Below are 21,216 nucleotides of genomic sequence, written 5' to 3' on the forward strand. Positions count from 1 at the left end.
GATGAAAGATTAAGGGCGTCATAATGGACATACAGAAAAATAATATCCATAATAAATACAAATATAACTAAATTCTTCACTTATAAAAAGGATCAACCAAGACAAAATTTAAAATTTATATTTATATTTATGTTAAACAAAAACAAAATATATAATGCGTGAAATTTTCTCTAAAAAAAGATTGGAATAAGTTAGAGTCAAACTATAGATACATAACAATGTGTGGGACGGGAATTGAAGAAGCTTCATAATCGGATGACCATTCATTTGGCAAGCAAGTACCGCATCTCTCTGTCAGGTCGTGAGATATAAAACCTACATCCCTTTCTCTGCATTTGTGTCCAAACCTCCAATCATTTGGCAAGAAGTTTCTCTCATTCTCTCAACCAAAGCGATATTGGGTGAATCCCAGCAACGCAATGAGTAATGCATCCTTATACCCTCATTCTTCTTCTGTTACATTTAAAATTATTCCTATTTATCTTTTTATCTGTTTTTGATAGAGGTTGAGAAGGAGACGAGAAAACTTCTTCAGAAGGCTGTACAAAGGAGGAGAAAATTAAGAGCAACAATGCACAAATTGACGGTAGGCTCTCCAAAAGAAGAAGGCAGCGAAACGACAGCATCTTTGATGGACAACTTGATGGGTCTACTACGAGTTCATGTCAAACGGGGTGTAAACCTTGCTGTTCGAGATGTCCGAAGCAGCGACCCTTATATTGTTGTTAAGATGGGCCACCAGGTTTTCTTTTTGTTCTTCTGTTTCAATATTAATTTTCACCTTCATAACAATGATATATATCTCATTTGTTAATATTTTTTTGTAGAGACTCAAGACTCGTATAGTAAAGAAGGATGTAAATCCTGAGTGGAATGACGATTTAACTCTGTCCATAACAGATCCTAATATTCCGATCAAGCTGGTAAGTATCTTGAATACTATATACCATAGCTTGATCCTTAAGGCATTCGTTTGTTAACATGTTTGTGCATGAATCCAGACGGTGTACGACCATGACACATTCACTAAGGATGACAAAATGGGAAACACAGAATTCGAGGTTAGCCCATATATAGAGGCCTTGAAAACACATACCAATTTGGATGAAATCCCTAATGGAACCGTTCTATCAAGATTACAACCAAGCGCCTCCAACTGCTTGGCACAAGAGAGCCCCATATACTTGAATGAAGGGAAGATCGTCCAAGACCTTGTCCTCCGATTACGAAATGTGGAGTGTGGTGAAGTGGAAATTCAACTCGAATGGATTCACTTTCCTGGATCTAAAGCCTTCCTAAGTCATTGAATGTTTGTTTTGTCTGTCCTTTATTTCTTCTCCACGTTTCCACAACTGGATGCCCTCTCACTTTATTGCTTGTTCCATATACGGAGAGTGTGATTCAGCCGATATTCAACCGTCCTCATCACGACCCGTAAAGGAATAGGCTCGATAACTGAGATCATGTTTATATCAGAGCTCGACATACCAAGGATTGATGCTGCAATATAGTGTGGATGACTTTCTCGAACATGACATACATGTTTTGATTAAAAAAATGTTGCTTGCTCGAGGGGTAACACAATAGTTAGAGGCAAAGGAGGGGCTTTCTAATCACCAAAAGTCTCCTGCTCCTCTTCATTTTGAGATGAATCACTTAAGACTTCCCAATCAGTGACTCTTCGGGATTCAGTTGGCATTTTTTGTCTCCTAGGTGGCATGTATGGACAATTACAAACATAATCAGTTGAACTTGATTTTGATATCAATAAATATAACACCACATATGCTATTTTGTCGTACACTAAGTCGAAGATGTTAAGTTCAAATAACATTGGTAAATATTTGATTCTGAAATCAATTATTTTTTAAACGAACAATCAATCATGCATTCAATTAATGGAGAATGACTAAATCATAAAACACTGGCCCATCATACATACAATTACAATTATGGGAATCGAACTATAAATTTATGAAATTTTGCTTCTTTACATCCATGCTGGCTCCAAATATCGACACCAAAATTAGATATATATATTTTCGATGTTTTTAAAATTTAAAAAACAGAAATTACTACATCTATTTAGGTATCAATATTTTTTGACTAATCTGAGTAATATAATGCAGTATCTGTTCGAAGATAAATCTTAGCATTTCAACATTAAATGCTCACAGTTTTAGCATCTATGATACTCGAATCCAGATTTAAAGAAATAATAATAATTCATTTAAATAGACTCTTACCGTACTCCAGCAACGAGACCTGCTATGACCAAGGTAAGATTAGAAGACACTCTTTCTCCTATTCTGACTCTAAAACCAAAGCTAGAGGGCTACGATAGCCTACCCCTAGATGGTCGAGAGACCTCCGATTCCTTTCACTCCTAGCACCGATGGACCTAACTCCGGTGACGACTTCCTCTTCAAGGTAAACCAGCTAATATTCTATGTGCTTCGAATGAAAGAAACAAAAATCTTCTCAAGATTGAATACCTCTTTTCTTTTCTTTTTTTGGTTTGCATTGCTCGTATTTCGAATGGGAAAGACTAGGCCTGTAAACGAACCGAACACATACGAACGGATGTATGTTCATGTTTGTTCATTTAATAAATAAACGAATAATTTTTTTTTGTTCATGTTCGTTTATTAAGGAATCTAACTTGTTCATGTTCGTTCATTAAGGAATCTAACTTGTTCATGTTCGTTCATTTAATAAATAAACGAACACAAACGAACACGAACATAAACGAACACGAAAACACGAACATAAACGTTGGAGACCATACCTTCCATTGTTCTTTCATGAAAAATAGTCGACAATTCAAATCAACCAAATCTACAGTGACGTAAGAGATGATTAGCAGTAATGAAATGTTTAAAGATATCAAATATTTCGATCAATCTTTTAAATATATTAAATGATTCACACGGCTTTAATTTAACGCTATAACATTTATCTTAGTGGTCCATGATTACATATGAACAATCATTTTCCACTACGTTATTCTAATAAATTCGCCAACTAAAAATTTTGTGACATCAATGTCAGACTTTAGTGAAGTTTGTTAATAATGGTCCTTTCCGTTGGCAGAGTAGAAAATTTAACAGCATGAAGATTTTGAACGGTACAAATTGGACTACAAGGCAATAACATAGATCTGAAAACCCTTCGATGCTACATATCGTAACTGATATTATTGCTAAACTACTATTCAAAATTTTAACGTACCTAAAGTCTACTCCACAACTAAAGGTCACACAAGAACTATGAAAACAAAAGTTCATTGTCAAAGTGTATTTTCTATTTATTAATGTGTTCTTCCTAGAAAACCCATTACTTCCGCTATTACACTCTTTTTCAAAAATTGCATAGAAACCTTTGTTTTGTTTTCTGGCAAATTCTATATATTTTTCTCTTTACTGATGCTCATATACTTCCGATTGCTACCTTTATATTCCCATCTATTTCTGGAAAGAAGTATGATGTTTTATTGAATTTTAAATGTGAAGATACCCGCAATAACTTTACATATCAACTATTAAGCCAAATAAAACAGAGAAAGAGATGAAAACAGACCTGTAAAACTTCAGATTGCACCATAATATAACTAGTTTTGAAGCTTTCAGCGATCGTCTCCACTCTCTAGTGAACACTAGGGTTTGAGAAAAAAAGGGGAAAAATGAATATAGGCGTGAGGTGCCTCACGGGTTAACATATTGGATTTAATCTCCAAATAAAATTGAGTTAAATATAGAGTTGATCATCAGAATATCAGATTAATTAATAATTTTAAGATACTTACAAATTGGTCACCAAAATTGATTTAAGAAGATTGGGTTAAACATAAATGAATGAACATAAACGAACATAACCGAACGAACATAAACGAACATAACTGAATGTTCACGAACGTAAATGAACGAACAAGACCTATGTTCATGTTCGTTCATTTAATTAAACGAACACAAAATCTTATTCATGTTCATTCATTTAATAAATAAACGCACATAAACGAACTTTCCGTCGCACGGTTCATGAACGGTTCACTGAACGTTCAATTCATTTACAGGCCTAGAAAAGACCCTAAAACTTTTTTTTTGTATTTCTCTCTGTTCTGAAATCAGGGGAAGCCCCTTTTACATTACTTTTTATTTTATTTATAAAGAACCCGTACGATTATAAGGGTATGTAAAAATATCTAATCGGAATGATCCGATTTATTTATCCGATGATCCGATTTGAATTTTTGAATACTTAATCTGATTTTTGTTAGAATAATTTGGATAGGATATTAAGTTAAAAATTTAGATATTCGAATAGGATATGGATAGATAAAATAACAATTTCGGATTATAAAAAAAAACAGGCCTTTTTAGTTTTTAACCCCAAGCACATTTAATTTTTTCTTTCAGGGAAAATTTTCCCATCCAACTTCAACCGTTCTCCAAGTCACGATAGTTTTCTCCTTTCTCCTTTCTCCCCAATTTTTCCTCTTCATCTTCAACCTTCAGTTATCACTCCAGTTACAACGCCTCACTCTTTCCTTCATCAATCTATGACGAGCCAAAATCCACAGCAATCTCGGGTAAGTTCACTGCAATGGTTTTTTACTTTCAGTTTCAAACAATGTTACTTTTCCTTTCTTTTTTAGTTTCAGTTTCAGCCTTTATGTTTTTGGTGGTTCTTTTGAGATTCTTCATTTTGCAGTTTAGCTAGCTTGTTTGATGTGTTTGTATGCGTTTTGAGATCCATTTCTTTGAAGGGCCAGGTTTTAAAAAAAAATTATCTTATAAAGGAATTAAAAAGAAAGTATAAAGGAGATGTTTTTGGTGGCAGCCATATCGTTGTTTATCGGAGGAGTTTCCATTTCTGGATTTGTCTTACTTTTTTCCAGCTTCTGTTCGTACTACTATATTCATCTAAGGTCGTGGACATGTTTTTTTTTTCAGTGTTTGGGTTTTCAGAGAGAGAGAAAGAGAGGGCAAGAAAGTGGTTTTTTTTTTTTGTTGAGCAAGAAGATCATGCAATCGGCTTGGTCATCTTTAAAGCTTTTTTCTTTCTGGACTATTGTTTCCTTTTCACCTTGCTCATCTACGGTAGAGATGCAAGACAACTACTTTCGATCCCTTGAATTCTACCTAGAGTTGAAGAAAAATTCAGTTTATATTACTTTTTAAAGTTGTTTTTTTTTTTCCGGATTGTTGTGAGAGTGGAAGCCATTGTTTTTAAGCTTCTCTGAAGCACTTACTTTTCTAGATAACTAGGTATTTACTTTTTTTCATTTTGCCTATTTTTGTTCAAGTTCTGTCTATCTGGTGTTTGTAAAACAGCTTCAATAATACACATACAGAAACGAGCTGCCAGGGGTAGTTAAATGTTTTTAGAATCTTTAACAGTATTATGAACGAGTTCGAAGTTAAAATGTTTATCGTATAAATTGGTATTTAAATTTTGTTATTATTTTATATAAATGAATCTTATTTTTTTATTACTTTGTATGTGTCATAACCATTTTTCGGTGGAACAATCAAATATTATTTTTAAAAAACACTTACGACCTTTAATTTGAAAAATTCAGTGATTTTAAATTAAATTAGATAGAGTCTGAAAAAGAGTCAACATCGACCTTTGAGTTAGGTAGGTCGAATACCTAAAAACGTCTTTCAAAAACAATATTAAGAAAAATTATTTTTAAGACGAAAAACTAGTATGCGTTTACAAAGATTCGATGAAAACAGGTTCGGGAGTCGATTATAGTCAAGAAATGATTAACACCCTTGAACTACCCTTTCGGTACTATTTAATTTGTCGGTTGTCTTAATTGCAAAAATTAAAATTTAAATATTCAATCATAACTATTTACCTTTTGATCGATTAAAATTATCCTAAAATTATCATGAATAAAGTAAAAAAAAATAAAGACAAATAGTTAGTATAAAAAATAAAATATAAAAGGTAAATAAAAAGGAATGAAAATTTTTAAATTAAAACAAGATTAAATTGGAAAAAATTAAAATTCATAGATCAAATTAATTATAAAAATGAGATGAAAGAGAAAAATCAAAGACTTAAGGGATTAAGTAGCAAAAGGAAAAAAGTAAAGTACTAAAATAACATAAATAGAAAATTAAATGATTAAAATAGTATTAATAGAAACTAGAAGGACCTAATAATATGAACAAATAAGATCATAAACAATCAATTTAAAATAAATACAAGAGATTAAATTATAGTAAAATCTAATTATATGGAATAAAATGCAATAAAACAAAAGACAATAACTAAATAAAAATAAACAGTGACTAAATTCAAAGATTATTAAAATCAATATGCATATTCGAAACACATAACAAAGTATATGACCAGAGTGCAAAAAGCATTAAAATAAGGGAGCTTAAAGGTGATTTTACCCTGATAGGACCAAAGCACAAAACACACTGAACATGAGGACCTTATGCATGATTTAACAATTAATATATATGAACAAAACATAAAGCTCCTAAAAACTAGTGGTCTGACAAGTGATTTAACCAAAATTCTTTAAGCTTAATATCTTTCTTTTCTTCCTTCTACACGTGTACCAGATCGGTTTTTCATTTCTAGTCTTCTGTTTTTTTTCCTTCACCAGCGCAACAGAGCAGACATGACGACCAAATCTCAAGTGAACTCGAGAGCCATACTGACCACTCAACTCTAGACTCGACGACGGCGACACCTCTACTCCGACGTACTGCAGCAAGGTAACTTAACTCCCTATCTATATTTTAATTATTATTTTTTAAACTCATGGAATTTACGTTAACTACGAACAAAATTACAAACTAAAATTCCTATTATTAGTTGCATTCGAATTGAACAAATAAATTAAAGAAACTAAAATACAAACTGAAATACCTTAGGATTGCTGAAAATTTTCTATATTTTTATTCCCTTCTCTTTTTCATACATTTTGCTATGCTTTTATAGCCAAACTTTACATAATTTCAACATAAAAAAATTACAAATTGTTCATGCGCAAATTTATGTAGGAAACATGGGATGATGAGAGCAGGTGTGGTGGGTAAGCTATTTTTCTGACTTTTCATTTTGAAAATTGGTGATTACAGCTGTCCCTCTTTGCTTGTTGTTATGAAACATAAATAAAGCAAAGACGTAAAGAAACAATTTTCATCTGTTTGGCTCACAAACAAAGATTGATGCCCTTCTTTGCGCATTCTTGTGTCAACAAGAATAGGGCAAAGATGAAAAAAACAACCAGTTTTTGTCCGATTCTTTTTTTTTTGATGTGTTTATTGTTTGAAAATAACTGTAATTGGGCTTCAGGTTGAGACTGGAATTGGGCCTTGGTCTTCTTCTTGATTTAAAGACCTTGGTTTAAAATTTTGACTGGAAAGTAGTCAATATGTCATCGAGCTGAACGGAATCGGACTCGAAAGTTTTCATAGATAGATAACCCTTATCGCCTTGAGTTATGATGTACTAAGCTGAGAGATTGCCCCAGATCTTCTTCTTGAGTTGAAAACCTCGGCTTGAGCTATGCTGTAAATTTGATTTGCCTCTGAGTTGAATGCAATCAAACTCGAAGGTCTTTGATGACAAATACCCCTTCTCGCCTTGAGTTACGCTGCAAATGATGTGCCTTTGAGCTGAGTGTAATCAAACTCGAAGGTCTTTGACGACAGATAACCCTTCTCGCCTTGAGTTACGTTGCAAATGATATGCCTTTGAGCTAAGTGTAATCAAACTCGAAGGTCTTTGACGACAGATAACCCTTCTCGCCTTGAGTTATGCTGCAAATGATGTACCATTGAGCTGAGTGTAATCGAACTCGAAGGTTTACTGACAGATAGCCCTTCTCGCCTTGAGCTATGCTATAAAATGATGTGCCTCGAAAGGTCTTTTGTTGGCAGATAGCCCTTCTAGACTTAAGCTATGCTGCAAATGATGTGCCTTTGAGCTGAGTGTAATCGAACTCGAAGGTCTTTGGCATATAGCCTTTCTTGCCTTAAGTTATGCTACAAATGATGTGCCTTAAGTTGAGTGTAATCGAACTCGAAGGTCTTTTATTGGCAAAAAACCCTTCTAGCCTTGAGTTATGTTGCAAATGATGTGCCTTTGAGCTGAGTGTAATCGAACTCGAAGGTCTTTGACGACAAATAACCCTTCTTGCCTTGACTTACGCTGCAAATGATATGCCTTTGAGCTGAGTATAAACGAACTCAAAGGTCTTTGACGACAGATAACCCTTCTCGCCTTGAGTTATGCTGCAAATGATGTGTCTTTGAGCTAAGTGTAATCGAACTTGAAGGTTTACTGACAGATAGCCCTTCTCGCCTTGAGCTATGCTGTAAAATGATATACCTCGAAAGGTCTTTGGTTGGCAGATAGCCCTTCTCGACTTAAGCTATGCTGAAAATGATATGCCTTTGAGCTGAGTGTAATCGAACTCGAAGGTCTTTAGCAGATAGCCTTTCTTGCCTTAAGCTATGCTGCAAATGATGTGCCTTGAGCTGAGTGTAATCAAACTTGAAGGTCATTTGTTGGCAAATAACCCTTCTAGCCTTGAGTTCTGTTGCAAATGATGTGCCTTGGAGCTGAGCGTAGTCGAACATGAAGGTCTTCGATGACAGCTAACCCTTCTAACATTGAGTTATGTTGCATTGGGCACGATATCATTTGTCGTGAAGTGGAAATCATGGATGGCCCATTCATTGTGAAGTTGAGCCTTTAATTGGATGTCTTTCGTAGTGAAGTTGAAATCCAATATAAGGATGTGTTGTTTCGAGTCCAATATCCTTCGCCGTGAAGTTGAAATTGGCTCTGAATGAAACTGGGAAGCCCCTTTGCTATGAAGTTGAGCTTTGAATTGGATATCATTCGTCGTGAAGTTGAAATCCATTATTGTGTACATGGGCACGATATCCTTCATCGTGAAGTTGAAATCGTGGATTTGTGGGCATGATACCCTCCGTCGTGGAGTTAAAATTGTGGATTTGTGGGCATGATATCCTCCGTCGTGGAGTTGAAATCTGGCTTGAAAACATTAACTGGAAACCTGGTACTCATTGTTGAGTTGAGATGAACTGAATTTGTTCTTAATTGGTTCTCGAACCTATCTGAAATTGATTCTGAGATCTGTCAATCTTTCAACGTGTCAAGTCGGTGACTTCTCATTATTGAGTTAAACAACCACCATCGTTCTTTAAAGGCACTTTTGAATCGAGTATCCTTCATCCTGAAGTCGAAACTTGACTCTAAAAGCTGAAAAAATAATATATGCTAAAATGATGAATGTGATGCTCTTAAATATGTCTAAGATGCATGCAATATGAATGAGGATGGAGTCTCATGCTTTGTCTGCCGATCTAGTCCTGGGAATCGATCGTGCCCCATTTTCTTCTCGGGTTACAGCTTCAAGGACCTTTCATATTTGAGACTGTCCTGTTTGAAAATGTTTTTCTTCCTTTTAATTTTCAAAATTTTGAAATACATCAAAAGGAATTTTGAAAAATATTACCTCCTTATGGGTTTCACAAGCAAATCATAAAACATGAGTTCATTGGATATCAAAGAATTAACTACTCTTTTAATCTTTGAAAACTACGAATCTTTGACAAATATCAAGATTAAAAGGATGATTTAGAGGTTGGCAACCTAAACTCTAGGGTTTGTTTCCCCAATTCAGTCATCATGAAGATCATATCATGCCCCTCTTTCTTGGTTTGACATTTTAATTGGAGGTGGAAAAAATGACACAACTAGCATAATCAATATCTAGACCTTTCAGAATAATTTTGTTTCAGTTCTCTGAAATCTTCCATTTGTTCAGGCTTCGTTGACTCACCTAGTCAAGGTAGTGAAGAAATATCGGTCTAAAATTGAGATTTCTGAGTGCTCGTGTGAGTTTAACTATAACATGTGTTCCTTTACTCCCTTAGTCCATATTCACCGAAACTTCTTATTTAGTAAATTTGATAAAATTTGCCATTGTCTGGCTAGCTGAATCTTATCCATAAAGCCGAGGCGTTTAACCAATTGCTCTAGAGGGACAACTCAAGCTTTATTGTATATATTATAATCACCTTTATTAGGCTAGCTGAAGGATTCATGTCGTCACAAAGTCTTTGACTTGACAATCTCAGTGGAGCATACACCGAATTGCCAGGTACCCGATCAATGTCATGGTTTGAATATAATCTATTCATAAAGCCAGGGCTTTCGATTTTCCTCTATAACCAATTGCCTTAGCGGAATAACTCAGCTTTATTGTATGTATATATATATATATATATATATATATTATTTTTTGTTGGGTAACCGGATTCTATTTCTTAAGCTTGCTGAGGAGAACCTGTTATAGTCTAAGTGTTTGTTGAAAGTCAGAAAATCTCATCGTTAGAGTTCAATTCCCAAGCAACTGACCTAAACTAAATTCACCCACTTGACCATTCCATCTGAAAAGATCATGATCATCATTGAACGTTATAAACAGAGGTTGAAACCAATTAGTTTTGCAAATCTCATGTTCTAGTTGTCCCATTATGTTTGCTCCTAACACATACTTGAGTATCAAACCTTTGATTGGCTATACATGCAAGGAGAAAGCTAGCTTAGTCCTTTTAAGGGAAGAGTATGTATTCCAGTGTATGTTCTAGATCAAACGGGGTCCTTGTTTTATAGGGATTCAATCTAGTCATTTGTCAAAGATTTACAACCTCAAATATTAACAAAGTTTTTAATTTAGCTGATATTCAAAGAATTTCAAGTCTGTAAATTTGATTCATTGTTTCACCATCTTTAAAGCAACATAAATTTATTTAAATGTTCATAATAAAAAAGGAAGTTCAAAAACAAGTTACACCAAAAATATGAGAAAGTTCAAAAACAAATTCAAATAGGATGCTGCAAATGATGAAATGATCCTCCTCCTCACTTGGATACCCCCAAGTTGTTGAAGTTGATCCAGTTCTGGTTACGCATCTTCTGTACGACTCTCTTGAATGCGTAACAATTCTCAATTGTGTGCCTTGGGACACCGCCGTGATATTCACAATGAGCATTCTCATCATACCACTTGGGGTATGGGGGCTTCATGGGTTCTATCGGATATGGTGACATTACATGGGTGTCAAGAAGTTGCTGGTAAAGCTCCTTGTAGGTCATAGGAATAGGGTCAAAATGTTTCATTTCCTTCCTAAGTTCTCTGGAATCTTGTTTAGAAGTACCTGACGATACAACTGCAGTTGATTTTGGTTTGGAGATTATAACACCTTTACTGACATGGTTGATGTTGTTAATTTCTCCATCTTTCTCTCTTGCATAGGAGGTTTCCTACTGACCTCCCCATCCTTAATTTTTCCTTGCTTTATGGCTGACTCGATCATTTCTCCGGCCATAACCAAGTCTGAAAAGCTTCCTGATGTGATCGCAACCAGGTGTCTGAAGTATGAAGCCTTCAAGGTTTGTACCAAAAGCTTCCGGGTTTCCTTTTCATCCAAATGTGGATGAACTTGCATAGCCAAGTCCCTCCATTTTTGTGCATATTGCCTGAAACTCTCATTATGCTTCTTTTCCATTCTTTGTAGCATAACTCGATCGGGCTTTATGTCATTGACATGCTTGTATTGTTCCAAAAATGACTTGGCCAAGTCTTGATATGGGATCGACTTAGCTGGTTGTACCACCGGATGGCTGAGCCCGATAGACTCTCCTGAAAGTAGTGGATCAGGAGTTGGTCATTTCCTCCATATCCTGTCATCTTTCGGCAGAACATGGTGATGTGGGAAGATGGGCAATTGTTCCCGTCAAACTTCTCAAATTCTGGGGATTTGAATTTCAGATGAAGAACCAAGTCTGAGACTAAACTGAGTTCTGCGGCATCGACTCCATGGTAGTCATGGTCTCCCTTAACTACTTTCATTTGGTCCTCCAATTGCTTGATTTTCTCCTCCATCTTCTTTGCTTTGTCCTCTTCGTCCAAATCCGGTATATGGTAATAACCCGGATTGTTCCTAGGGTTAAATATAGCAGTTTGTATCTTTGCATCAGATGGGGTCTTTGCCTTTGCAACGGATGAGTTCCCTTGAAGTTCCGGTAATATTCTAGGTGAGAGAATAACTTGCGGGGTAGGTGGTATAGTTACCCTTTCCGGTGAACTTGCCCCAGGCACACTGGTCTGTTGTAGGCCAACTAACTTGGCAACGATCTGATCAACCAAGGACTCTTGGTTCTTTGTGATTGTATCTAGAGTATTTCGACTGTTCTGGTTTATCTTGTCTTCCAACTCCCTCTGGAGCTTCAACAGGTTTTCCTCGATATGAGTGATTCTTGCTTTCATCTTCTTCTTTTTCAAGCGGGTGTTATGCGGATAGGGTGTGTCCAACGCTTGAGGTGGTGTATCCAGTATTTGTTCCTTTTGACGAGACATTCTTCAGTTAGTTAATGCGAATGCAAAGGAATGAAAATAACAAAATGCAAAATATGTCTAAATGCATGATGCATGAAATGTTCGAGGCATTGATCCGAGAACGTGCATGTTATTATAAATAATCTTTATTGGGACAAAAGTGTTTTATCTCTTAAGATACAAAAATATCAAAGGTATACTCTGACTAAATCCTCTAGACCCCGAACGACTTCTAACAGGTTAACTAGTCCTCTGCCTTTTTCTGTCGCTGGTTGAACACCCTGTCGAACTACTCCGGCTTCTCTGGTTAAACTGTGCAAGTGTTGAGCTACTTTTTTTACTTGTTCCAAGAAGTCTCGAATGACTGCATCTTTGGCTTTCATCTTTGGTTGAACCTGTTTCTTACGAATAAGTTATTGGAGCCCTCCATCGAAAAGGAAGTATCTGAACCTTACTAGCTTGCTTCTTGAATTCGTCAACAATGGCCTTCAATTTCAGCTATCGTTTTCCCATCCTGCTCTTGTTGTCTTTGAAGGGACTCTCCAAATCAGTAGTCTTTTTCTCGTCTTGCCCCTTATAAATTTCGCCAACTCAGAAGGTCGACTTTTGATGTGTTCAGTGTAAATCCTGATCCGTTCTGAATCCTTTATAAGGCAACAATGTGTCATATTCTTCGATTATGGGTACTATGTCTTCTTGGTTGAACTGTCTTACAGATTGTCTCCCTGACCATATCCTGACCTCTGTATTTTTCACCTCTTGTATTACAACCCCTTTGTCCATTAATGCAAATTATTTAGGTTTAACGAACATGTTTTAGTGGATCAACACCTCTTTTAAATGATGCAAATGACAAAAATAAAATGAAAGAAAACAAAATTGAAAAGAGTTAGTGAGGTAAGGATAATAATCAAAACAATAATGAAAAAAAAATCCTACCCCACATGCTTATTAGTCCTACCCGGATATGATCTCTATCCCGTATGTTAATTTTGAGCAAGTCATAACCGCATAAATTTCTAGTTCACATGCTTTGAACAGAAAATAAAGTAGGAAATAATCTCAAAATAGCCTAGAGTTTGAAATGAGGTTTTAGGGTGGGCTCTAACTCCTTGTAGTCTCTCGGTTTATGTTTTAAAAAAGGTACTCGATTTCTCCTTGCTGGTGCCCCCTTGGGCTAGCCAGACCCTTAGTCCTAAGCCCATTACAAGCTTGTGTGGACTAAGTTAAACTCGGGAGGATACATTCCCTTATGTCTGTGCGGTGAATAAATTCACACGAAGACATAATGTATATGAACCCCGAAGGCTACTTGCTAGGCCTGTGCGGAGAATAAATTCTCACGAAGGTTCGCTTTCACCCCCACTTAAAAAGGGTTCGAAGCTCGGGTATAGAGCCTGAGATGAAAACTTTTGAAAATCTGAAATCATTGAAAAAACGTCAGTACAACTATTTATTTGAAAAATAATCAAAGATAAATAATTAGAATCAAATAAATAAATTAAAATTTTAATTTATAATTTTCGCTTAAAAAGACAACCGGAAATTAATTCGGCCTGACTCACTTACCTGAAGTCCCCAGCAGAGTCGCCAAGCTGTCATAACCATTTTTCGGTGGAACAATTAAATAGTATTTTTTAAAAACAGTTACGACTTTTAATTTGAAAAATTCAGTGATTTTGAATTAAATTGGATAGAGTCTGAAAAAGAGTCACCATCGACCTTTGGGTTAGGTAGGTCGAATACCTAAAAACGTCTTTCAAAAACAATTTTAAGAAAAAATATTTTTAAGACGAAAAACTGGTATGCATTTACAAAGATTCGATGAAAACGGGTTCGGGAGTCGATTACAGTCAAGGAATGATTAAAACCCTTGAACTGCCCTTTCAGTACTATTTAATTTGTCAGTTGTCTTAATTGCAAAAATTAAAATTTAAATTAAAATTTAAATATTCAATCATAACTATTTACCTTTTGATCGATTAAAATTATCCTAAAAATATCATGAATAAAGTAAAAAAAACAAAGACAAATAGTTAGTATAAAAATAAAATCTAAAACGTAAATAAAAAGGAATGAAAATATTTAAATTAAAACAAGATTAAATTGGAAAAAATTAAAATTCATAGATCAAATTAATTATAAAAATTGGCTACAAGAGAAAAATCAAAGACTTAAGGGATTAAATAGAAAAAGGAAAAAAAGTAAAGTACTAAAATAACACAAATAGAAAATTAAAGGATTAAAACAGTATTAATAGAAACTAGAAGGACCTAATAAATATGAACAAATAAGATCATAAACAATCAATTTAAAATAAATACAGGGGCTTAAATTATAATAAAATCTAATTATATGGATTAAAATGCAATAAAACAAAAGATAATAACTAAATAAAAATAAACAGTGACTAAATTCAAATATTATTAAAATCAATATGCATATTCGAAACACATAACAAAGTATATGACCAGAGTGCAAAAAGCATTAAAATAAGGGAGCTTAAAGGTGATTTTACCCTGATAGGACCAAAGCACAAAACACGCTGAACATGAGGACCTTATGCGTGATTTAACAATTAATATATATGAACAAAACATAAAGCTCCTAAAAACTAGTGGCTTGACAAGTGATTTAACCAAAATTCTTTTAAGCTTAATATATTACGTTTCTTCCTTCTACATGTGAACTAGATCAGTTTTTCATTTCTAGTCTTCTGCTTTTTTTTCCTTCACCAGCGCGACAGAGCAGACATGGCGACCAAATCTCAAGTGAACTCGAGAGCCATACCAACCACCTGACTCTAGACTCGACGACGGCGACACCCCTACTCTGACGTACTGAAGCAAGGTAACTTAACTCCCTATCTTTATTTTAATTATTTTTTTTTAAACTCATGGAATTTACGTTAACTACGAACAAAATTACAAACTAAAATTCCTATTATTAGTTGCATTCGAATTGAACAAATAAATTAAAGAAACTAAAATACAAACTGAAATACCTTAGGATTACTGAAAAGTTTATGTATTTTTATTCCCTTCTCTTTTTCATACATTTTGCTCGGCTTTTATAGCCAAACTTTACATAATTTCAACATAAAAAAATTACAATTGATCATGCGCAAATTTCTGCAGGAAACATGGGATGATGGGAGCAGGTATGGTGGGTAAACTGTTTTTTTAATTTTTATTTTGAAAATTGGTGATTACAGTATGAAATGAATCTAATTTTTTTTCTTTCTTGTAGATTATTTCATCCTCTCTCGATGAGAATGAAGATATTGACTCTGTATTTGTGGATTCAATGATGGATGATTCTGATAAGGAGGAATGACTATCATCAAAAAAAGGAAAAAGGAGAAGAAAGATCGACCTTCAATTGATAAGAAAAAGAAGAGAAAGTCCAAGTGGTGGGCTCATTTTACTGATAATGAGGAGGATCCCGGTTTCTCTTCTTATAAGTATTGTGAACAAGTTATTGGTTGCAAAACTAAAATGGCACCACTCCCTTAAACAAATCACATTAGTAGGTGCAAAAGGTATCCCCAAATTTAGATAAGAAGCAAAAGATGATTGATTTTGAAACTAAAGCCCTAGTAAATGAAGATGGAACTACTGAAACAGTTATTGTTCCAAAATTGGGTGAATTTAATCAAGGCTTTTGTAGGAAAAAGCTTGCTAAAGTGCTTATTGTGGATGAATTGCCTTTTGCTTTTGTTGAATGTGAAGGCTTAAGTGAGTTTTGTAAGGCATTAAATCCCCGCTTTAGTTTTCTTTCTCGTACCACTGTCACTAGAGATTGTTATGCTCTCTTCATTGAACAAAGAAACGAGCTAACAAATTCTTTTAAGAGCTTGAATTCTAGGGTTTCTCTAACCATAGAAACTTAGACATCAGGTCAAAATTTAAGCTATATGTGTTTGACTTCTTACTTTATTGATGATGATTGGAATTTACATAAGAGGATAATTAACTTTTTTCCAATTGCTGGTCATTCTGGGTAACTTATTGGTAGAGCAGTTGAAAAAAGCTTGAATGAATGGGGATTGAAAAACATTATGACTGTGACAGTAGACAATGCTAGTTCAAATGATTTAGCAGTTGCTTACAAGACTTACCATTTGGGAATCTAGTTTGTTGGGGGTAAATATTTACATATGAGATGTGCATCTCATATTTTGAATTTGATTGTACGGAAGGGTATGAAAGACTTGATTTATCGATTATGAAAGTTCGAGCTCTTGTAAGGTATGTTAGGTCTTCTCCTGCAAGACTTCAAAAGTTTAAAACTTGTATAGAAGAAGAGAAAGAGCATAGTAAAAGTCTTGTTAATTTGGATGTTGAGACAAGAAGGAATTCAACCTTTTTAATGCTTGAATCTACTATCAAGTTTAAAAAAGCGTTTTCTAGTTTGTACATGAAAGATTTTTCTTGTTTCAAGGAACTTAGAAAGCTTAGTGGTGGCCTCAATAAAGATGATTGGAAGAGGGTGAGCAGTTTTTTACCTTTCTTCAGTGTTTTTTATTAAGCAACATTGAGATTATCTAGCTCTCGTTATATGACTTGCAACTTATATACACATGAGATTTATGGGACTAGATTCATGATTTCAAACAACATAAATGATGATGATGAAGGGGTTAGGAAAATGGCAGGCCAAATGATGTCTAAGTATGACAAGTATTATGGAAACATCAATAATATCAATGTTTTGGTGTTTGTGGTAGTGATCCTTGACCCTACGCACAAATTGAGTTATGTTGATCGGAATGTAGGAGATTCTTATAATGAAAAAACCAATCTTTTGTGCCTCAATATTAAGATGGCTTTGCAATCTTTATTTGATGCATATGCTTCTTCAATGCCTTGTTCAAAGATAAGTGGTACTTCTTCCTCCACTTCTACATCTTTCTCCACTTTCACTCAAAGTGGACATAAAATTGACCTTCAACAACTCATGACTTTAAAGTATCAAAGGGATACGGGTTGTTCATTAACTAATGCCAACAAAAATGAATTAGAGAAGTATTTAGAAGGTGCCTGTGAACCTAATGTTTCAAGTTTTGAAATCTTACAATGGTGGAAAGATAAACCAAATAGATATCGCATTCTTTATAAGATGACTAAAGATACGCTTGCCATACCCATTTTGATTGTAGCTTCATAGTCGATTTTTGGTATGGGGGTCGTGTTCTTGATTCTTTTCGTATTTCATTGACTCCAAAAAAGATTGAAACACTTGTTTGCACTAAAGATTGGTTACACACTTCTCGATCACCTTTTGTAATAGAGGAAAATTTGCTTGCCTTGGAAGTATTGGAGGAAGGTTAGTTTAGTTTTAATTACTTTATTTGTTGTTTATTTAATATTTAAACATAAATGCATATTTTAACTTTATTTTATTTTATTTCATGTATTGTAGGCATGAAGAGTTTAACTTTGGAGCAATCAGACATCATAATTGATGAAACAATTAATACTTTGGATGATTTCTAAAGTTTAGAACTTGAAACTTTAAAGTACTTACTTGGTACTATTTGTTTTATTGTGTTGTTAAGACTCATTTAAATTTGGAATGTTTATTTTGAACCTTTTGCACTCTTGTGATATGTTTATTTTGAACTCTTATTAAAACTCTTTATTGTGTTGTAGATTTTAACATGTTCTTAATACTTTGGATAATTTCATTTCGGCTTGGTTAATGATCTGCTATTTGTTTTGGGTGTTAAAAAACTATTTAATTAATTTGGGGTTTAAAATCCAAATTCAATTAAGCCCATGTCAGCATTCATGGCTGAAATTTCTCAAAATCTATAAAATCCCACGAGATATCTTTCACTCAAGTCACTAGTGTCGTAGTCACACCTGAGCAACTTGTTAGTCTTTGATCACCTTTGATTCAATCAGATAAGATTAGGATATTACCTTAACATATTAAAATACCCAAAACATATAGAGTTGTTTATGCCAAAGACAAGAAAACCTTGTGCATGACTTTTACAAAACGCGGTGAAGGCTCCCATAAAAAGCCCTCAGGACCCTCCACAGGGAAACAAGCGTAAAGAATTAGATAGCCTTCATCTTCAATTTCCACAATGAGAAATTTCTTCTATTAAATTTTTCAATATCAAATTTCGTTGTCATAGCTTCTATTACGGATAGCTCCCACTATTTCACTATCGTGAATAGTTCTCTGGAACCTTCAAAGAATGGGTAATACCTTCTTACTTTCTTATGTTGGAGGATCCACCTTTTGGTGGAAACCACAAAGACAATAAGCATATATTACACACTCAAATCTGGCTCAGGTACCAATTGTTGCAGAAGACGACTATCGGATAGAGCAAAATCACAACTGATAATTTGAGAAAATAAAAATGAAGATAAAGAAGACACAAAATTTACGTGGAAACCCCCTAAATAATATAGGGTAAAAACCACGGGCAACGGTATAAGTATTTCACTATGAGAAAATAGGAATTACAACCTCTCTCGATCTACCAAGGAGAAAACAATTATAATTCTCTCTTGATAAAAAAGAAAAAACAACTTTCAAGAAACTCTCTAAATTCTCTCTAGTATTGGAAGAAAGCTAGAATGCTTTGGGATGATTTTGAAGCTAAATGAGCTAGGGTATTTATAGTTGAAACTTAAGGACTAATTTGTAAATACCCTAAATTACAATGACTAAAAATGATTTTACCATTTCCAAAAAATTCAACAAATGCCATGTGCCATTAATTGTGCCCACTTTCTGTGCATTGTTTAATCCACCTTTCGGTGGATTTGTTTAGTTTTCAACAATCTCCCACTTGAAGATTTGATTGGAACAATCATATTTTCACACTATTCTTTCTACCTTGTACCATCATGTTGCTTACGTCTCTGACAGGCCACAAGAGGATCGACACCAAGTAAATTTATCAGCGTTGATCGCCTTCGTCATGAAATCTGCTATATTATCTTTGGTATGGATCTTCTGCATATCTACCGTTCCTTCTTCCACCTTTTCACGAATGAAATGGTATTGAACTTGTATGTGCTTTTTCCTTGAATGAAATGTTGGATTCCTTACTAAATGCAAGGCGCTTTGACTGTCACAAAACAGAGAGACATACTCTTGATTGTGCCCAAGCTCCTCCAATAGCATCTTTAACCAAATTGATTCTTTACTGGCTTGTGTAGCTGCTACATATTCTGCTTCTGTTGTGGATGTAGCCACAACTGACTGTAATTTTGTAACCCATCTTACAGCTCCACCAGCAACTTTGAACACATATCATGTAGTAGATTTTCTTTTATCCAAATCCCCTGCATAGTCAGAATCTACATACCCATTGATTAGTAAGTTTGATCCTCCGTAACATAATGCAATATTTGAGGTCCCTTTGATGTATCTCAGGATCCTCTTTACTATATTCCAATGCTCTTTTCCTGGATTCGCCATGTACCGACTAACCACTCCCACTGCTTGTGCAATGTCTGGTCTTGTGCATATCATAGCGAACATTAAACTTCCCACTGCTGATGCATACAGTACTCGAGACATCTCCATCCTCTCTTCTTCACTTCTAGGACTCATACTAGAGGATAATTTGAAGTTAATAGGAAGAGGGGTAGAAATTGGCTTACAATCTTGCATGCTGAATCGTGACAAGATCTTCTTTAAGTAATTCTTTTGTGAAAGTCAAATCTTCCTATTACTTCTGTCTCGGTGAATTTGTATCCATAGAATCTTGTTTGTTGATCCAAAGTCCTTCATTTCAAATTCCCTAGCCAGTTGTGCCTTCAATTCTTCAATATGATCTTTGTTGGGTCTTGCAGCCAACATGTCATCCACATACAACAACAATATAACAAAATCGTTATCACCAGACCTCTTATACCAACACCTCGACGCCTTCTTTAGACCGTACATAGATTTGTTAAACCTGCAAACCAAGTTCTTCTTTTCTTTTTCTTCAAAACCTTTAGGCTGGAGCATGTAAATCTCTTCTTCAAGATTTCCATGAAGAAAAGTTGTTTTAATAACTAGCTGCTCTAGATGTAAGTTCAATGTAGCACACATTTCCAAAACTACTCGAACTGTTGTTAGTCAAACCAAAAGAGAAAATATTTCATTAAAATCAATACATTCTTTTTGAGCATATCCTTTGACCATCAGTCTTGCACGATACCTCTCAACTTGATCGTCACCATTTCTCTTGATTTTGAAGACCCAATTGTTACCAATTGGTTTCCTTCCTTGTGGTAGTGGCACAAGGTCCCATATATTATTTTTATGAAGGGCTTCAATTTCTTCTTGCATCGTCATCATCCACAGTGAAGCATCTGAGATGTTTATTGCCTCCTCGTATGTTGATGGCTCATCGTCCTCTGTTAAAAGGCAGTATGCAATATTTCCTTCTATAATATAATCTGAGTGCCAATTGGGACATCTTCTCACACGATCTGATTGATGACTTGTTGGAGCTTCAGAACTCTCTGGTTCTTGTTCATCATGTGCTGGTTCTGCTTCAGAAGAATCTCCTTCTTCAACCTCCTTTTCCACATGTATTTGTGTAGTCTTTGACTTTTCAGTGCTATCATCGTCTTCTTTTCTTTGTAGTTTATCTTCTACAAAGATAACATCCTTGCTAATGATCACTTTACGGGCAGTGGAATCCCACTAGCGATACCCCTTTACTCCATCAGCATACCCCAAGAATTTGTATTTCCTGGATTTTGGATCCAACTTTGAAATTTCTTGGGTGTTGTACATCACGTACACAATACTTCCAAATACATGGAGGTTTGAATAATCAG

At 34.8% G+C, this 21,216-nt stretch overlaps 1 protein-coding gene across 1 annotated transcript; it reads left to right on the forward strand.

The window, feature by feature from the left end:
• The first annotated feature begins 404 nt into the window (after positions 1–404).
• Positions 405–1,326, forward strand: LOC120166997 (protein C2-DOMAIN ABA-RELATED 4-like). Its single transcript, XM_039176141.1, has 4 exons — positions 405–423; positions 504–742; positions 828–923; positions 1,002–1,326. Exons 1-4 carry the CDS (start codon positions 420–422, stop codon positions 1,305–1,307), a joined length of 645 nt encoding a protein of 214 aa, XP_039032072.1. The 5' UTR covers positions 405–419; the 3' UTR covers positions 1,308–1,326.
• Positions 1,327–21,216: the final 19,890 nt, after the last annotated feature.

This window comes from Hibiscus syriacus, unplaced genomic scaffold, assembly GCF_006381635.1.
Source record: "Hibiscus syriacus cultivar Baekdansim isolate YM2019G1 unplaced genomic scaffold, ASM638163v2 tig00111659_pilon, whole genome shotgun sequence".
In the NCBI taxonomy this organism is placed as follows: Eukaryota; Viridiplantae; Streptophyta; class Magnoliopsida; order Malvales; family Malvaceae; genus Hibiscus; species Hibiscus syriacus.